We start from the raw sequence: 15135 nt of genomic DNA, 5'->3' as shown, positions 1-15135 counted from the left end.
TTAAAATTCACCTCCTGAGCAGTGTTCAGAACATTTTCCCGGTCAACCTTGGAAATTCCTGAAGGATAGAAAGGAATTTCCAGTTTTTTGTTTTCTACCCAGCCTGTTGTTTGCAGGGAACATCCAGATTAAACATTTTCTTCATTATGACTAAGCCAGCCAGGCACCATGAAAAGTATCTTGGGTGCTTTGATGACTTCAGGTAGCCAGATTTTGAGTATGTGTGTCACTGGAAAGATAATTTGAGCACTCACCCTGTTGGTACTATGGCTGAGTGCTATCTCAGATAGAGGCATACCTGTGGAAAGACCACACCTTCTGTAGCACCTCAGTATTTGGAGTTCTTTCTGAATTTGTTTCCATCTCTGACTATTTCCAGGACTTAGGCCCAAGTTCTCTATTGTTTAGTTGGAGATGAGAATTTAGGGAGCAGAACTTGGAAGATGTTTCTTTTATGAAAGGATTTAAAAATACATACAGAAGTGGAGAGAGTACCATAATGAACACCTAAATACCCACCATGCCACTTCAACAATTACCAACTTAGCCAGTCTTGTTTCATGGATCCCCACATTTTTGGTTGGCTTTATTTATTTATTTATTTATATGTATCTTTTAGATTTATTTATTTGAGAGAGAGTGCAAGAGAGAACACGAGTAGAGGGGAGAGGCAGAGTGAAAGGGAGAAGGACACCTGCTGAGCAAGGAACCCGACATGGGACTCAGCCCTCTATCCGAGGACACTGAGATCATGACTTGAGCCAAAGGCAGTTCTTAACCAGCTGAACCACCCAGGTGGCCCTGTTGGAGTTTTTTTTTGTTTGTTTTTAAAGATTTTATTTATTTATTTGAGAGAGAGAGAGACAGTGAGAGAGAGCATGAGCGAGGAGAAGGTCAGAGGGAGAAGCAGACTCCCCATGGAGCTGGGAGCCCAATGCGGGACTCGATCCCGGGACTCCGGGATCATGACCTGAGCCGAAGGCAGTCATCCAACCAACTGAGCCACCCAGGCGTCCCTCTGTTGGAGTATTTTTAAAGCAAATACCAGGTATCATTTCTTCTAATGATTTTATTTATTTTATTTATTTATTTGACAGAGAGAGATCACAAGTAGGCAGAGAGGCAGGCAGAGAGAGAGAGAGAGGAGGAGGAAGCAGGCTCCCTGCTGAGCAGAGAGCCCGATGCGGGGCTCGATCCCAGGACCCTGGGATCATGACCTGAGCCGAAGGCAGCGGCTTAACCCACTGAGCCACCCAGGCGCCCCACTCCTTTTTTTTTTTTTTTTTTAAGATTTTATTTATTTATTTGACAGGAATCACAAGTAGGCAGAGAGGCAGGAAGAGAGAGAGGGGAAGCAGGCTTCCCCCTGAGCAGAGAGTCCTACTTGGGGCTCCATCCCAGGACCCTGAGATCGTGACCTGAGCCGAAGGCTGAGACTTATCCCCCTGAGCCACCCAGGCGCCCCATAATACTCTTTTTTTTTTTTAAATGAGAAAGCAGATTATTTTATTCTAGTTTTTAAAACTCAAACCTTTAAAAAAGATTTTATTTATTTTAGTGAGAGATAGTGAGTGTGGGCAGGGGGTGGCGCAGGAGTGGGAGAGAGTCTCAAACCTTAGAGCCTAATGTAGGGCCTGAACTGATGAACCTGAGGTCATGACCTGCCCTAAAATCAAGTCAGATGCTTGACTGATTGAGCCACTCAGGTGCCATAAAAACAGATCGTTTTAAATTTTCTCTCCTAATAGTTGTTGCTTATGTTATGTTATATAAATTTTTCCTTCAATTTCAAGAGAAGAATCATATTCCAGTGGTTTGAAATTAATGTTAGAACTGAATGAATTTTAATTTTTTCTTTGAATATCAATGATGTCTTAATGGGAAAGGAGATTGTTTCATCCTAGGAGACTATTTTATGGATTAATAAACTTGTGTAATGTTATGTTTATTGATGAATGATAAGCAAAACCAGAGAAACAGATGTTACAGTAGTTGATGCTCTGCAGATTGTGATTTTCCTCACACACTTAAAACTGAATATTCAAGTCAGAACTTTGTTTCTCTTCTTATTTTCACTTTTCTTTCCTTCCCAACTACAAATGATCTATAACTTGGAAATTTTGCTTGCTGGCTAACATTAAAGTTGGTGATTATCCTTTACTCGCATGGACCTTTTTTGGGAACATTTTCAACAAGCCATTTGCTTGGTAGGAGAACTTACAGAAATTTAGAGCAGATATACACATTCTGAGTGATTTTTTTTTTCTTTTTCTTTTTTTAAGAGAGCAACAAAGCCAGTGAGTGCAGGTAGAGGGAGGTGCACAGGGAGAGGGAGAGAGCAGGCTCCATGCCCAGTGCATAGCCTGACTCAGGGTTTGATCCCATGACCCTGAGCTGAAATCAAGGGTTGGATGCTTAACTGAGCCACCCAGGTGCCCTGATCTTTATTTAATACATAGACTCATTCGTGGAAGAAATACTTTGAATTACTTTTATTAGGTAGAATAAAATTTTTATCTTTAGACTAAGATTAGGATTCAGTGAGTTCAGTTAATCAGTTAGGCATACCTCATATCTCGTTGTTAGAAAACAGCTTTTCCTTTCTTGTAATAATGGCAAATCATAGAAAACTAATCTCATTTTATTTTATTTGCACCATGACTCTTTTGCATGATTTAGCCAGTTATCAAAGGCCAGTTTCATTTCAGTCTATAATAGAACTTGGGTGGCTTGACTGTTTTGGACTGTATAGTTTGTATGATATGGATACCTTAATATCAAGGTCCAAGTAAATGGTTGTAGATTGAAAGTGATTTTGAGACTATTTAATGCCAAGTTAATGCTATAACAATAAACCATACCAAAATGATCCAACCTCAACTTTAGGTTGAGGGGTAGATTTAAGAATGGTGAAAGTGAATGGGTGCCTGGGTGGCTCAGTGGGTTAAGCCTCTGCCTTCAGCTCAGGTCATGATCTCAGGGTCTTGGGCTAGAGCCCCGCATCAGGCTCTCTGCTCAGCAGGGAGCCTGCTTCCTCACCTCCTGCCTCCTGCTCTGCTGACTTGTGATCTCTCTCTCTCTGTCAAATAAATAAATAAAATCCTTTAAAATTTTTTTAAAAAATGATGAAATTGAAGCAATGGTATGTTAATTAAAAAAATTAAAATATATGTGTAAAAGTAAACAGTAGTATAATGACCTCCCGTGAATCCATCATCCAACTTCAACAGTTGACAGCTCACGGCCAACCTTGTCGTCTGTACCTTTATCCATTCCCTGTTCTCCTATATTATTTTCAAGCAAATCTCAAAATACATGTAATTTCAACTGTGAATATTTCAGCATATATCTCTAAAAGATGAAGGCTCTGGGGGTGCCTGGGTGGCTCAGATGGTTAAGTTTCTGCTTTCGGCTCAAGTCATGATACCGGGGTCCCAGGATTGAGTCCTAGGGAGCATTGGGCTCCCTGCTCAGAGGGGAGCCTGCTTCTCCCTCTCCCTCTGCTGCTCCCCCTGCATGTGTGCGCTCTCTCTCTCTCTCTCTGTCAAATAAATAAATAAAATATTGGGGCTCCTGGGTGGCTCAGTGGGTTAAAGCCTCTGCCTTTGGCTCAGGTCATGATCCCAGGGTCCTGGGATTGAGCCCTGCATTGGGCTGTCTGCTGTGCAGGGAGCCTGCTTCCCCCCTAAAAAAACAAAAAATCTAAAAATAAATAAATAGATAAATAAATAAATGAAGGATAAAGGCTCTTAATGAAATAACTACAATACTATTATCATATCTCAAAAATTTCACAATTCCTTAGTAACTTCAGGTATTATTAGTGCAGTGCTTATGTTTCTAAAAGTCCTCATAAATGCAGTTTTTAAATGGTTTTTTTGGAAACAGGATCCAAATAAGGCTCCCCATTGGATTTGATTGATATTCTTTTAAATTTCTTGCTTTTTTAGTGACTTAAGACTTTAATTTGTTACTGAATGCTCCATGGGTTGGCCATGCATATTCGGTGGTTCTCATGTGCTTGTGGTACGATCACACAGAGCTTGGCTGGGTGTCCAAGATGATGCTTTTAAATCTCTGTTAATTTATAGGTTTCTTCTTTTTCATTTTCTTTGCTTTCTTTTCTCTTTTTTGGTTGTTGTTGAAAAAAATGAGATTATATGTCCTGTAGAGTTTCCCACTATACCTATTTTGCTGACTAAATCCCTGTGTCCCTTCTTATATTTCCTGTAGATTGGTAGGAGGATGTGGAGGTTTCATCAGATTTAGGCTTTTTAGTGGAGAGGACCACTTTTGGGTCCTGTCAAGACACACACACACACACACAACACACAATGTTTGGTTGTCCTTCATGTTATTAGTAGCTTTTAATGATCAATGCCTAAAACTATTAATTCATTCACTGAGAGCTTCAAAATGGTGAGATTTTATTTTTTAAATTTTTAAATTTTTTAACTTAATTTTATTTTTTCAGTGTTCCAAGAGAAATGGTGAGATTTTAATCCATTCATTTTATTAGCTGGAATACCTCTATTTGGTCCTTCCTGGTATAGATTGTATAGGAAAGATAGAATTATTGATATTGAATTCTTTTTATTTAACCAGTTTTTAAAAGTAATGAGTTTGATGGTTCACTAGCGTCCTCTAGCTGTGACCAATTAGCTTTTTTTTTTTTTTTTACTGTCATTATGAATTAATGGATTTAAATGTAATTGATATATTTACGTACTTTAGTTTGATGGTGAATAGAGGGAATACTCATTGCTTCTTTGAAAATAATTTAAAGATATTTGGAGCTGTGAGTGCAACTCTAGGGAAGTGCCCCTAAGCGAGAACAGAGGTTTAAAACATTAGAAGAGCAAAGGGAATGAATCAGAAGGAAAGGTTAAGGAAAAAAATAAAACAAACTTAACTGAATTTTATTTATGAAAATCATCCAGTGATGCTTTAAGTTAAGAAGGAAAATCATTGTTGCTTCAAAATGTATCTATGATGGTTCATTGTTTGTTCCCCACCTCCAGTTTGAAAGCTGAATGGCTCTACAGTCAAGGCAAGGGGAGAGCATACCGGCCAGGCCAGCATATCCAGCTTGTGCAGTATCTGGCTACCATCTGTCCTCTAACTTCCACACTGGGTCTTCAAACTGCAGAGGATGCCAAACTAGAGAAGATTCTGAGCAAACAGAGGTAAGCCCCTTTATTTGTAGCACCTGATAATTCACAAGTGGAAATATCTCTCAGTCTTTCCTGCATGGTTAGTAGGACTGGGGCAAGTGCTGTGACCCACATTTCTGGGCACTCAGGCCCCTTGTCACTGCAGCAGTCCTGCAGGAGAACTAAACTGTGCAGTGCTGTCCAGCCTGCTCTACAGCAGGTGCATTGTTAGTCATTTCCTGAGTGGGGAGAGCCGAGCAGTGTGGAGACTGGGGTTTTTTAAAAATATATTTGTCCTTTAACGTAGGTGTTTCATATGGGTTCTTTAATAGTAACATTAAGAAGTGAAGCTAGAAGTGTGAACTAGTCACTTTATCAGAGAGCCTGCCTTTGAGTGTTTGTGCATGTGTGTGCCTATGAGGCTGTCTATGTGATTGTGATTTAACCTTTCTATCCAGTGCTTTCAAACTTGACTTTGTAATTTGGTGGTGATAAAAGATACCTACTTTGAAAACTTAAATCTCTACCTCTTTGACAGGATTATGTAAGAAGCAGGAAAACTTTCTTTTTGTGGTTTGTGTTAAGTCACATCAGATGTTACTAATTTTTAGGTTTCACCAGAGACAATTGATGAACCAAAGCCAAAGTGAAGAGCTAGCCTCTCTTGCTCCTGTTGATACAAAAGCACCCCTTGTACCTGAGCATTCAAGCCCTGTTCAAGATGGCCAGATAGTCGAGGAAAGCGGTATGAAATTGATTGATCTGTGGTCCTTTTTCTCCAAGTTGTTCCATCTGTTCAGTACCATAAAAGGGAAATAAATACACATTTTCATAATTTTTTGTTTACTTAAGTGAACATTTAGGTCTTATATTTTATGTATGTATCTATACAGACACACATGTAAAATTACTATATTTTAAAGTGTTAATTTTTATTAGTTTTGTCACAATAATAATTTTTTTTGAGATTTAAAAAAAATATTAATATATAATGTATATTAGCCCCAGGGGTACAGGTCTGTGAATCGCTGGGTTTACATACTTCATAGCACATACCTTCCCCAATGCCCATAACTCTACCACTCTCTCCTTCCCATCCCCCCACCCCCGCAACCCTCAGTTTGTTTTGTGAGATTAAGATTCTCTTATGGTTTGTCTCCCTCCTGATCCCATCTTGTTTCATTTATTCTTTTCCTACCTCCCAGACTCCCCACATTGTCTCTTCCTCATATCAGGGAGATCATATGATAATTGTTTTTCTCTGATTGACTTATTTCACTAAGCATAATACCCTGTAGTTCCATTCACATCATCACAAATGGCAAGATTTCATTTCTTTTGATGGCTTCATAGTATTCCATTGTATATATATTACCACATCTTCTTTATCCATTCATCTGTAGATGGACATCTAGGTTCTTTCCATAGTTTGGCTATTGCGGACATTGTTGCTATAAACATTGGGGTGCATGTGCCCCTTCGGATCACTACATTTGCATCTTTAGAGTAAATACTTAGTAGTGCAATTGCTGGGTCCTAGGGTAGCTCCATTCTCAACTTTTTGAGGAACCACCATGCTGTTTTCCAGAGTGGCTGCACCAGCTTGCATTCCCACCAAGAGTATAGGAGGGTTCCCCTTTCTCTACATCCTCGCCAGCATCTGTCATTTCCTGACTTGTTAATTTAGCCATTCTAACGGGTGTGAGGTAGTATCTTATTGTGGTTTTGATTTGTATTTCCCTGATGCCGAGTGATGTGGAGCACTTTTTCATGTGTCTTGGCCATTTGGATGTCTTCTTTGCAGAAATGTCTGTTCATGTCCTCTGCCCATTTCTTGATTGGATTATTTGTTCTTTGGGTGTTGAGTTTGATAAACTCTTTATAGATTTTTGGATACTAGCCCTTTATCTGATATGTCGTTTGCAAGTATCTTCTCCCATTCTGTCAGCTGTCTTTTGCTTTTGTTAACTGTTTTCCTTTGCAGGGCAAAAGCTTCTGATCTTGACAAAGTCCCAATAGTTCATTTTTGCCCTTGCTTCCCTTGCCTTTGGCAATGTTCCTAGAAAGAAGTTACTGCAGCTGAGTTCCAAGAGGCTGCTGCCTGTGTTCTCCTCAAGGATTTTGATGGATTCCTTTCTCATGTTAAGGTCCTTCATCCATTTTGAGTCTATTTTCGTGTGTGGTGTAAGGAAATGGTCCAGTTTCATTTTTCTGCTTGTGGCTGTCCAATTTTGCGAACATCATTTGTTGAAGAGACTGTCTTTTTTCCATTGGACATTCTTTCCTGTTTTGTCAAAGATTAGTTGACCATAGAGGTGAGGGTCTATTTCTAGGCTCTCTGTTCTGTTCCATCGATCTATGTGTCTGTTTTTGTGCCAGTACCAGAGTGTCTTGATGATGACTCCTTTGTAAGAGAGCTTGAAGTCTGGAATTGTGTTGCCCCCAACTTTGGCTTTCTTTTTCAATATTCTTCTAGTTATTTGAGGTCTTTTCTGGTTCCATACAAATTTTAGGAAATTTGTTCCATTTCTTGGAAAAAAATGGATGGGATTTTGATAGGGATTGCATTAAATGCGTAGATTGCTTTAGGTAGCATAGACCTTTTCACAATATTTGTTCTTCCAATCCAGGAGCATGGAACATTTTTCCGTTTCTTTGTGTCTTCTTCAATTTCTTTCATGAGTACTTTATAGTTTTCTGAGTACAGATTCTTTGCCTCTTTGGTTAGGTTTATTCTTACGTATATTATGATTTTAGGTGTACTTGTCAATGGGATTGACTCCTTAATTTCCTTTTCTTCTGTCTTGTTGGGGTGAAGAAATGCAACTGAGTTCTGTGCATTGATTTTATATCCTGACACTTTACTGAATTCCTGTACAAGTTCTAGCAGATTTAGAGTGGAGTCTTTTTGGTTTTCCACATAGAGTATCATATCATCTGCAGAGCGTGATAGTTTGACTTCTTTGCTGATTTGGATGCCTTTTATTTCTTTTTGTTGTCTGATTGCTGAGGCTAGGACTTCTAGTACTATGTTGAATAGCAGTGGTGATAATGGACATCCCTGCTGTGTTCCTGACCTTAGCGGAAAAGCTCTCAGTTTTTCTCCATTGAGAATTATATTCATGGTGGGTTTTTCATAGATGGCTTTGATGATATTGAGGTATATACCCTCATTTCCCTACACTTTGAAGAGTTTTGATCAGGAAAGGATGGCTGTACTTTGTCAAATGCCTTTTCAAGAAAATCACACTGGGAAGACGAGGTAAAGGAAAGAAAATGGGGAGGAGCATCCAGGAGCCGCCAGTACTGCCTCAGGATGGAGGGCCACTCCTCAGGGGATCACCCACGCTCACCCACAGCCCAGGACCAAAGCATTCCATAGGCCTGACCTGCCCCCAACCCCCAATAATAATTATTTTTTTTAAGTTTTTAATTTTAATTCCAATATAGTTAATATACAGAGTTATATTAGTTTCAGATGTACAATACAGTGATTAAACAATTCCATGCATTGCTCAATGTCCATCTTGGTAAGTGCCCTTCTTAATTCCATCACCTATTTCACTCATCCCTCCATCTACCTCTCCTCTGGTAACCTTCAGTTTGTTTTCTGTGGCTCAGTCTGTTTCTTGGTTTTTCTCTTTCTCTTTTTTCCTTTGCTCATCTGTTTTTTTTATTAAATTCCACCTATGAGTGGTATATGGTATTTGTCTTTCTCTGACTAACTTATTTCACTTAGCAGTGTACTCTCTAGATCCATCCGTGTTGTTGCAGATGGCAAAATTTCATTCCTTATAATGGTTGAATATTAATCCATTGTGTGTGTGTATATAAATATTTCACATCTTCTTTATCCATTTTTCTATTGATGGACACTTGGGCTGCTTCCATAATTTGGCAATTGTAAATAATGCTGCAGTAAACAGAGGGGTGCATGTATCCTTTTGAATTAGTGTTTTTGTATTTTTTTGGTAAATATCTAGTAGTGCGATTACTGGATCATAGGGTAGTTCTGTTTTTAACTTTTTGAGAAACCTCCATCCTGTATTCCACAGTGGCTGCACCAGTTTGCATCCCTGCCAACGGTGCACAGGGGTTCCTTTTTCACTACATCCTTGCCATCAGTTGTTATTTCTTGTGTTTCTGATTTTAGCCATTCTGACAGTTGTGAGGTGATATCTCATTGTAGTTTTGATTTGCATTTGAAAGATGTTGAGCATCTTTCCATGCATCTGTTGGCCATCTGTGTTGTCTTCTTTGGAGAAATGTCTGTTCATGTCTTCTGATTTTTTTTTTATTTTTATTTTTTTTATTTGACAGACAGATCACAAGTAAGCAGAGAGGCAGGCAGAGAGAGAGGGGAGAAAGCAGGCGCCCTGCCGAGCAGAGAGCCCAATGTGGGGCTCGATCCCAGGACCCTGGGATCATGACCCGAGCCAATGGCAGAGGCTTTAACCCACTGTCTTCTGATTTTTGATCGGATTATTTGTTTTTTGGGTGTTGAGTTATATCAATTCTTTAAATGTTTGGATACTAACCCTTTATTAGATATGTCATTTGCGAGTATCTTCTCCTATGCCTTTCCATTTTGTTGATTGTTTCCTTCACTGTGCTTTATTTCTAATGTTTAAAAAATATTCAGAGAGTTGCTGCCTTTTTTTATTGACTTGATACTTTGAAATTCTAATGATTATTGCAAGAATTTGTTTTCTTAAAAGTCTTTGGTTTGGGGGTGCCTGGGTGGCTCAGTGGGTTAAGCCTCTGCCTTTGGCTCAGGTCTTGGTCTTAGGGTCCTGGGATTGAGCCCCGCATCGGGCTCCCGGAGCCTGCTTCCCCTCTCTCTTTGCGTGCCTCTCTGCCTACTTGTGATCTCTCTCTCACTCTGTCAAATAAATAAGTAAAGATCTTTAAAAAAGAAAAAAAAAAGAATTGATATAATTAAAAACAAAAGTCTTTTATTGATGTTTTAGGCATATTGGAGGAAATCCCCAAAGCATTTTATCATATTGTACTATATTTCAGGGGTTAGATTTCATTACAAAGATACAACTAAAAATCTTTTTAAATATTTAGTGGTTTCAATGATACTTTGTTGATTCTTCTAGAACCCGTCATCCAAGTCAATTCTTGGGTTGGGATTAAGAGTAACGATGATCAATTATATGCTGTTAAGAATAACTTTCCAACCTCTGTACACACTACAAGATATTCTCGAAATGATCTGCACTTGGAAGACATACAGACAGATGAGGACAAGTTGAACTGTAGTCTTCTCTCTTCAGAGTCCACTTTTATGCCAGTTGCTTCAGGACTCTCTCCAGTATCACCTACAGTTGAGCTGAGGCTACAGGGCATTAACTTGGGCCTAGAAGATGATGGTATTGCAGAGGAATCTGTGAAAGGGCTGGAAAACCAGGACTTTAATAAGGAAGAGGAAAAGGCGTTTTGGACTACAAATGAGAATTCTGTTCAAATGAAGGAAAGTGTCATCCCTACAGAGGTAAATGAGAAAGATGGGCTCTTACCATGTCTGGAGCCAACAGTAACTAGTGCTGTCTTGAAGGATGACGCCCATGGTCTTACATCTTTTCCTGAGTCAGTTGGACACAGTGTTTTCCATACACAGCCAGGCAGCGGAGAATCTGTAGCTTCAGAGAAACTTCCCTGTGGGGTTTTAACCCAGAGATCTGTTGCTTTGGGACAAGATAAAGTTGCCCTTCAGAAATTAAATGAAGCAGCCACGAAACTTCAGGCCTATTGGCGGGGCTTTTATGTCAGGAACTACAACCCCCAAGCTAAAGATGTGCGTCATGAAATTCGGCTGCGCAGAATGCAGGAACACATTGTTTGCTTAACTGATGAAATAAGGAGGTAAGTCAAAAGTTCTTGTTTAGGTGCTGTATTGTTGATTTGGGAGTGTCAGAGTCTTAGAGTTGATTCAGAACACTGAGCCATTGCTGTCATGATCAGGACACTTCATACCCTGTTGCCATTCTTGGTTTCCTTGTCTCCTATAACATACTGAAAGCATCTTGAGGACAGGAACTGCCGTATGTATCTCCATTGTTAGCATGGCTGTTGGTACATTGATGCAGTGTAGCAATAAATGTTGAACAATGGCTTGTCTTATAGGTATTTATAAACCTAAACATAGAGAGGTACAGAAAATGAAGAAAAATGGAATAAGCATAGGAATGAGAAGATGAGAAAGTCTACATGGAGCCCAGTAGATGATACAGAATTAAAGAAAGGAGTGGGGACTTAAAAGGGACTAAAAGTCTGGGACAATGGTAGGAATTATTCCTCACTTCTGTGGCTGACATTACTGACTGCCAACCAGGAAAATTAGGAGTTCATATATTTATTTTGAGTATTAGTTTTGCAGCAAGCAATATTTATTAATATTATCAAGTGGAAGGGGAGGAAGCAGTAAAAGAGACTGGGAAGGGGCAGCCAGTGTTCTAGGAAGACAGGGTGTGCGTCACAACTTTGATAGGGAAATGTTTTAGCAGAGAAGAGAGGTACCATAGGGAGAACAGAGGATTATATGTTTAATTTAGAAGCTGGAGGCTATTAGTGACTATACTGGGGGACCCTGGGACTATTCTCAGGTTTGATGATTTGCTAAATGGACTCACAAAACTTGGGGAAGCTATTCTGTTAATGACTATGGTGTGTTCAAATGAAAGGATACAGATTAAAGTCAGCAAAGAAAAAAGGTGCATAGGACAGAGTCTAGGAGAGCAGGTACAAGCTTCTTGTCTTCTTCTAGTGGAGTTGTATAGATAGGGCTGAGTCTCTTGGCATTGATGTGTGACAACACATACAAAATATTGCCAACCAGGGAAACTCACTGAAGCCCTGACTACAGGGTTTTTATTGGGTGTCAGTCTTGTAGGCATTGAGTGCCTGTGTGACTAACCTTAACTACTTACACCTTAGCTCCTACCCAAGGTCAGACTGATACCATGTCTCTATCAGGACTGTAGGTGAACAAAACAGATATTCATTCACCTGAAAGCACACTGTTAGCATAACTATCTGGTTTGGCCCCAAACCCCACATATATACAGATACTCTTATCAAGCAGGATATTCCAAGGACTTGGACATTATCTCCCCACCAGTCCTTTCTTTGGAATGTGGGGTTAGAACACCCCAAGTCTGCTGAGTTAACCCTTTCTTGCCTAGTGAATTTCCTAAAAGCAGCTTCAGTATGTAGTGGAATCAGGCAGTTTGGAACGGGTTGAATTGTGAATGAGAGGTAAAGAGTGAGTGTAGCCAGTTCCTTTATGGGGGATCCCATTTGAGGTATGTTGCTGGAATAGAATCTGGAGTTAAGGAAAATTCTTCTTTAAAGATGGGAGATATAGAGCATGTTTATGTGTTGATAGAATGATTTAAAAAAGAGGGAAAATCTGATAGTGCAGTGGAAAGAAAGGAGAAATGCAAGGTTGAAGTTCTTAAGAAGGTGAAAGAAGGGATCCAGTGCACAAGGAGAGGGAGTGGCCTGAGGTAGGAGCAGGAGCAGAAGCAGGTAAGATAGTAGGTTTGATGGGATGGGAGGGAAGCAGAAGTTCTTTTTTTTTAAGATAGCGCTTTTTAAAAATTTAATTTCAGTGTAGCAGAATTCATTGTCTGTGCACCACACCCAGTGCTCCATGCAATATGTGCCCTCCATAATACCCCCAACCTCCTACCCCCCACCCCTTCTTAACCCTCAGGTTGTTTTTCAGAGTCCATAGTCTCTCATGGTTCATCTCCCCCTCCAATTTCCCTCAATTCCCTTCTTCTCTCCATCTCCCCATGTCCTCAATGTTATTTCTTATGCTCCACAAATAAGTGAAACCATATAATAATTGATCTCTCTGCTTGACTTATTTCACTCAGCATAATCTCTTCCAGTCCTGTCCATGTTGATGCAAAAGTTGGGTATTCATCCTTTCTGATGGAGGCATAATACCCCATAGTGTATATGGACTACATCTTCCTTATCCATTCGTCCGTTGAAGGGCATCTTGGTTCTTTCCACAGTTTGGTGACCATGGCCATTGCTGCTATGAACATTGGGGTACTTCTTTTCACTACATCTGTATCTTTGGGGTAAATACCCAGTAATGGGAAGCAGAAGTTCTGTTTTATGAATGTTCTCTTTTTTCAGTGATACAGAAGACATGGTCAACATTTGAAAATAAGAGGGTTGAGGTTGTAGAAGGTTTAAGAAAAGAGATGTGAAGTGTGAGGTATTCATCTTAAAAGTGAACTTAAGGGAAAATGGAGGATTATTACTGTGAGGAAAAACTTAAAATGCAAAACAATAGGTGAGGCTGTATGAGTTTCATTAACAATTTTCAGGTGTTCTAGGGGCGCCTGGGTGGCTCAATGGGTTAAGCCGCTGCCTTCGGCTCAGGTCATGATCTCAGAGTCCTGGGATCGAGTCCCGCATCGGGCTCTCTGCTCAGCGGAGAGCCTGCTTCCCTCTCTCTCTCTCTCTGGCTGCCTCTCCATCTACTTGTGATTTCTCTCTGTCAAATTAATAAATAAAATCTTTAAAAAAAAAACAACAACAATTTTCAGGTGTTCTATTCTGATTTAGGCATGGTCTGCCAGGAATGGTTTTTTTCCCAGGTGAATATGGTAGAAGAGAGAGGGAAGGGCAAAGGAGCCCGAAGATATTTGGGAGGGAATCATTATAACAGTGGATCTTGGAATTTACAGAAGGTAAAAGGAGAGACAGGAGGAGGCAGGGATCATTAGTTTGGAGGTCTGGATGAAGGTTGGATGTCTAGATTGTTGCATGGGGGGCGGTACAAGAGCCAGTGAACTGGGAAGATGGGGTTAGTGGTTTGTGTGGGTGCTTGAAATCATTTTTGAAAATGGTGTAGTCAAAAATGATTGGGTCTAGGGTGTCTGGGTGGCTCAGTGGGTTAAAGCCTCTGCTTTCAGCTCAGGTCATGATCCCAGGGTCCTGGGATTGAGCCCCACATCTGGCTCTCTGCTCAGCATACCTGCTTCCCTCCTCTCTCTCCCTACCTATTTCTCTGTCTGCTTGTGAGCGCTCTCTGTCAAATAAATAAATAAAATCTTAAAAAAAAAAGAAAAAACTTTAAATAAAAACAAAATGGTTGGGTCTAGAGAGAGACTTTGAGGATGAATGATGTAGGGTGGATTACTGTTAGAGAGGGCATCCATGTGAATACTGAGATCTCTAGAAATGATGATAGGTATGAAGTGGAAAGAGACTGGTGCTGAGATTTCAGTGATTGCAGGCAGATTCTGGGAGGCTAGTACTTGAAAAAGAGTAGAGAAATTTAGCCAGATGGCAGGAGTTCTTCAAGCAGGAAGGCAAAAGAACAGTTGTTGACAGTAGAAGCAATCTTCTGACCCTGATGTTTGAATGAAAAAAATAGCTTCCACTTTTTTTTTTCTCCCCAGTAGGCTCCATGCTCAACATGGGGCTTGAGCCCTGAGATCAAGAGTCACATGCTTTACCAACCAAGCTAGCCAGGTGTCCCAGAATAGCTTCCACTTGAGAGGGCTACAGAGTCATCTGCAGTAGGTCTGATTTGGTCAAAGAAGATTTCACAATAGAGGTTGAGACAATAAGGGAGTTTGCCAGTTATAAATCTGAGGTCTCAGATGGCACAGGAGAAGAGCTTGGGGGTCTGGAGAAACTTGGGAATTGGGTCAGAAGTAGAACAAAATGGTGGTGACATTGTGGACGATAACAGAGAACTAATGGAGCCTTAGGTTGGTGACATGCCTAAGTATGGAGAGGGCAGCAATGAGCCCAGATGAATATTTAATGAATAAGGGGAAGTGATGGATGGGGAGGTCCTTTGATGATAGCAAGGAATATGTCAGGGACCTGGGCAAATGGGGACTGAAGTTTGATGGGATTAGTCCTATTAGTCTCTTAGAAGATGGCTTGTCGGGCGCCTGGGTGGCTCAGTGGGTTAAGCTGCTGCCTTTGGCTCAGGTCA

At 40.3% G+C, this 15135-nt stretch overlaps 1 protein-coding gene across 1 annotated transcript in view; it reads left to right on the top strand.

Annotated features, from left to right (window-relative positions):
* The window catches only part of CEP97 (centrosomal protein 97), a 32747-nt gene that overhangs the window by 10404 nt on the left and 7208 nt on the right, over nt 1-15135 (top strand). Inside the window, exons 7-9 of the mRNA XM_059392054.1 lie at nt 5022-5186; nt 5765-5898; nt 10259-11024. Coding sequence (XP_059248037.1) covers nt 5022-5186; nt 5765-5898; nt 10259-11024 — 1065 coding nt within the window. The remainder of the gene's footprint in view (nt 1-5021; nt 5187-5764; nt 5899-10258; nt 11025-15135) is intronic.

The sequence above is a fragment of the Mustela nigripes genome, chromosome 2 (assembly GCF_022355385.1).
Source record: "Mustela nigripes isolate SB6536 chromosome 2, MUSNIG.SB6536, whole genome shotgun sequence".
NCBI classification, from domain to species: Eukaryota; Metazoa; Chordata; class Mammalia; order Carnivora; family Mustelidae; genus Mustela; species Mustela nigripes.
The sequence above is the reverse complement of the archived record's forward strand: the minus strand, read 5'-3'. Positions and strand labels throughout refer to the sequence as shown.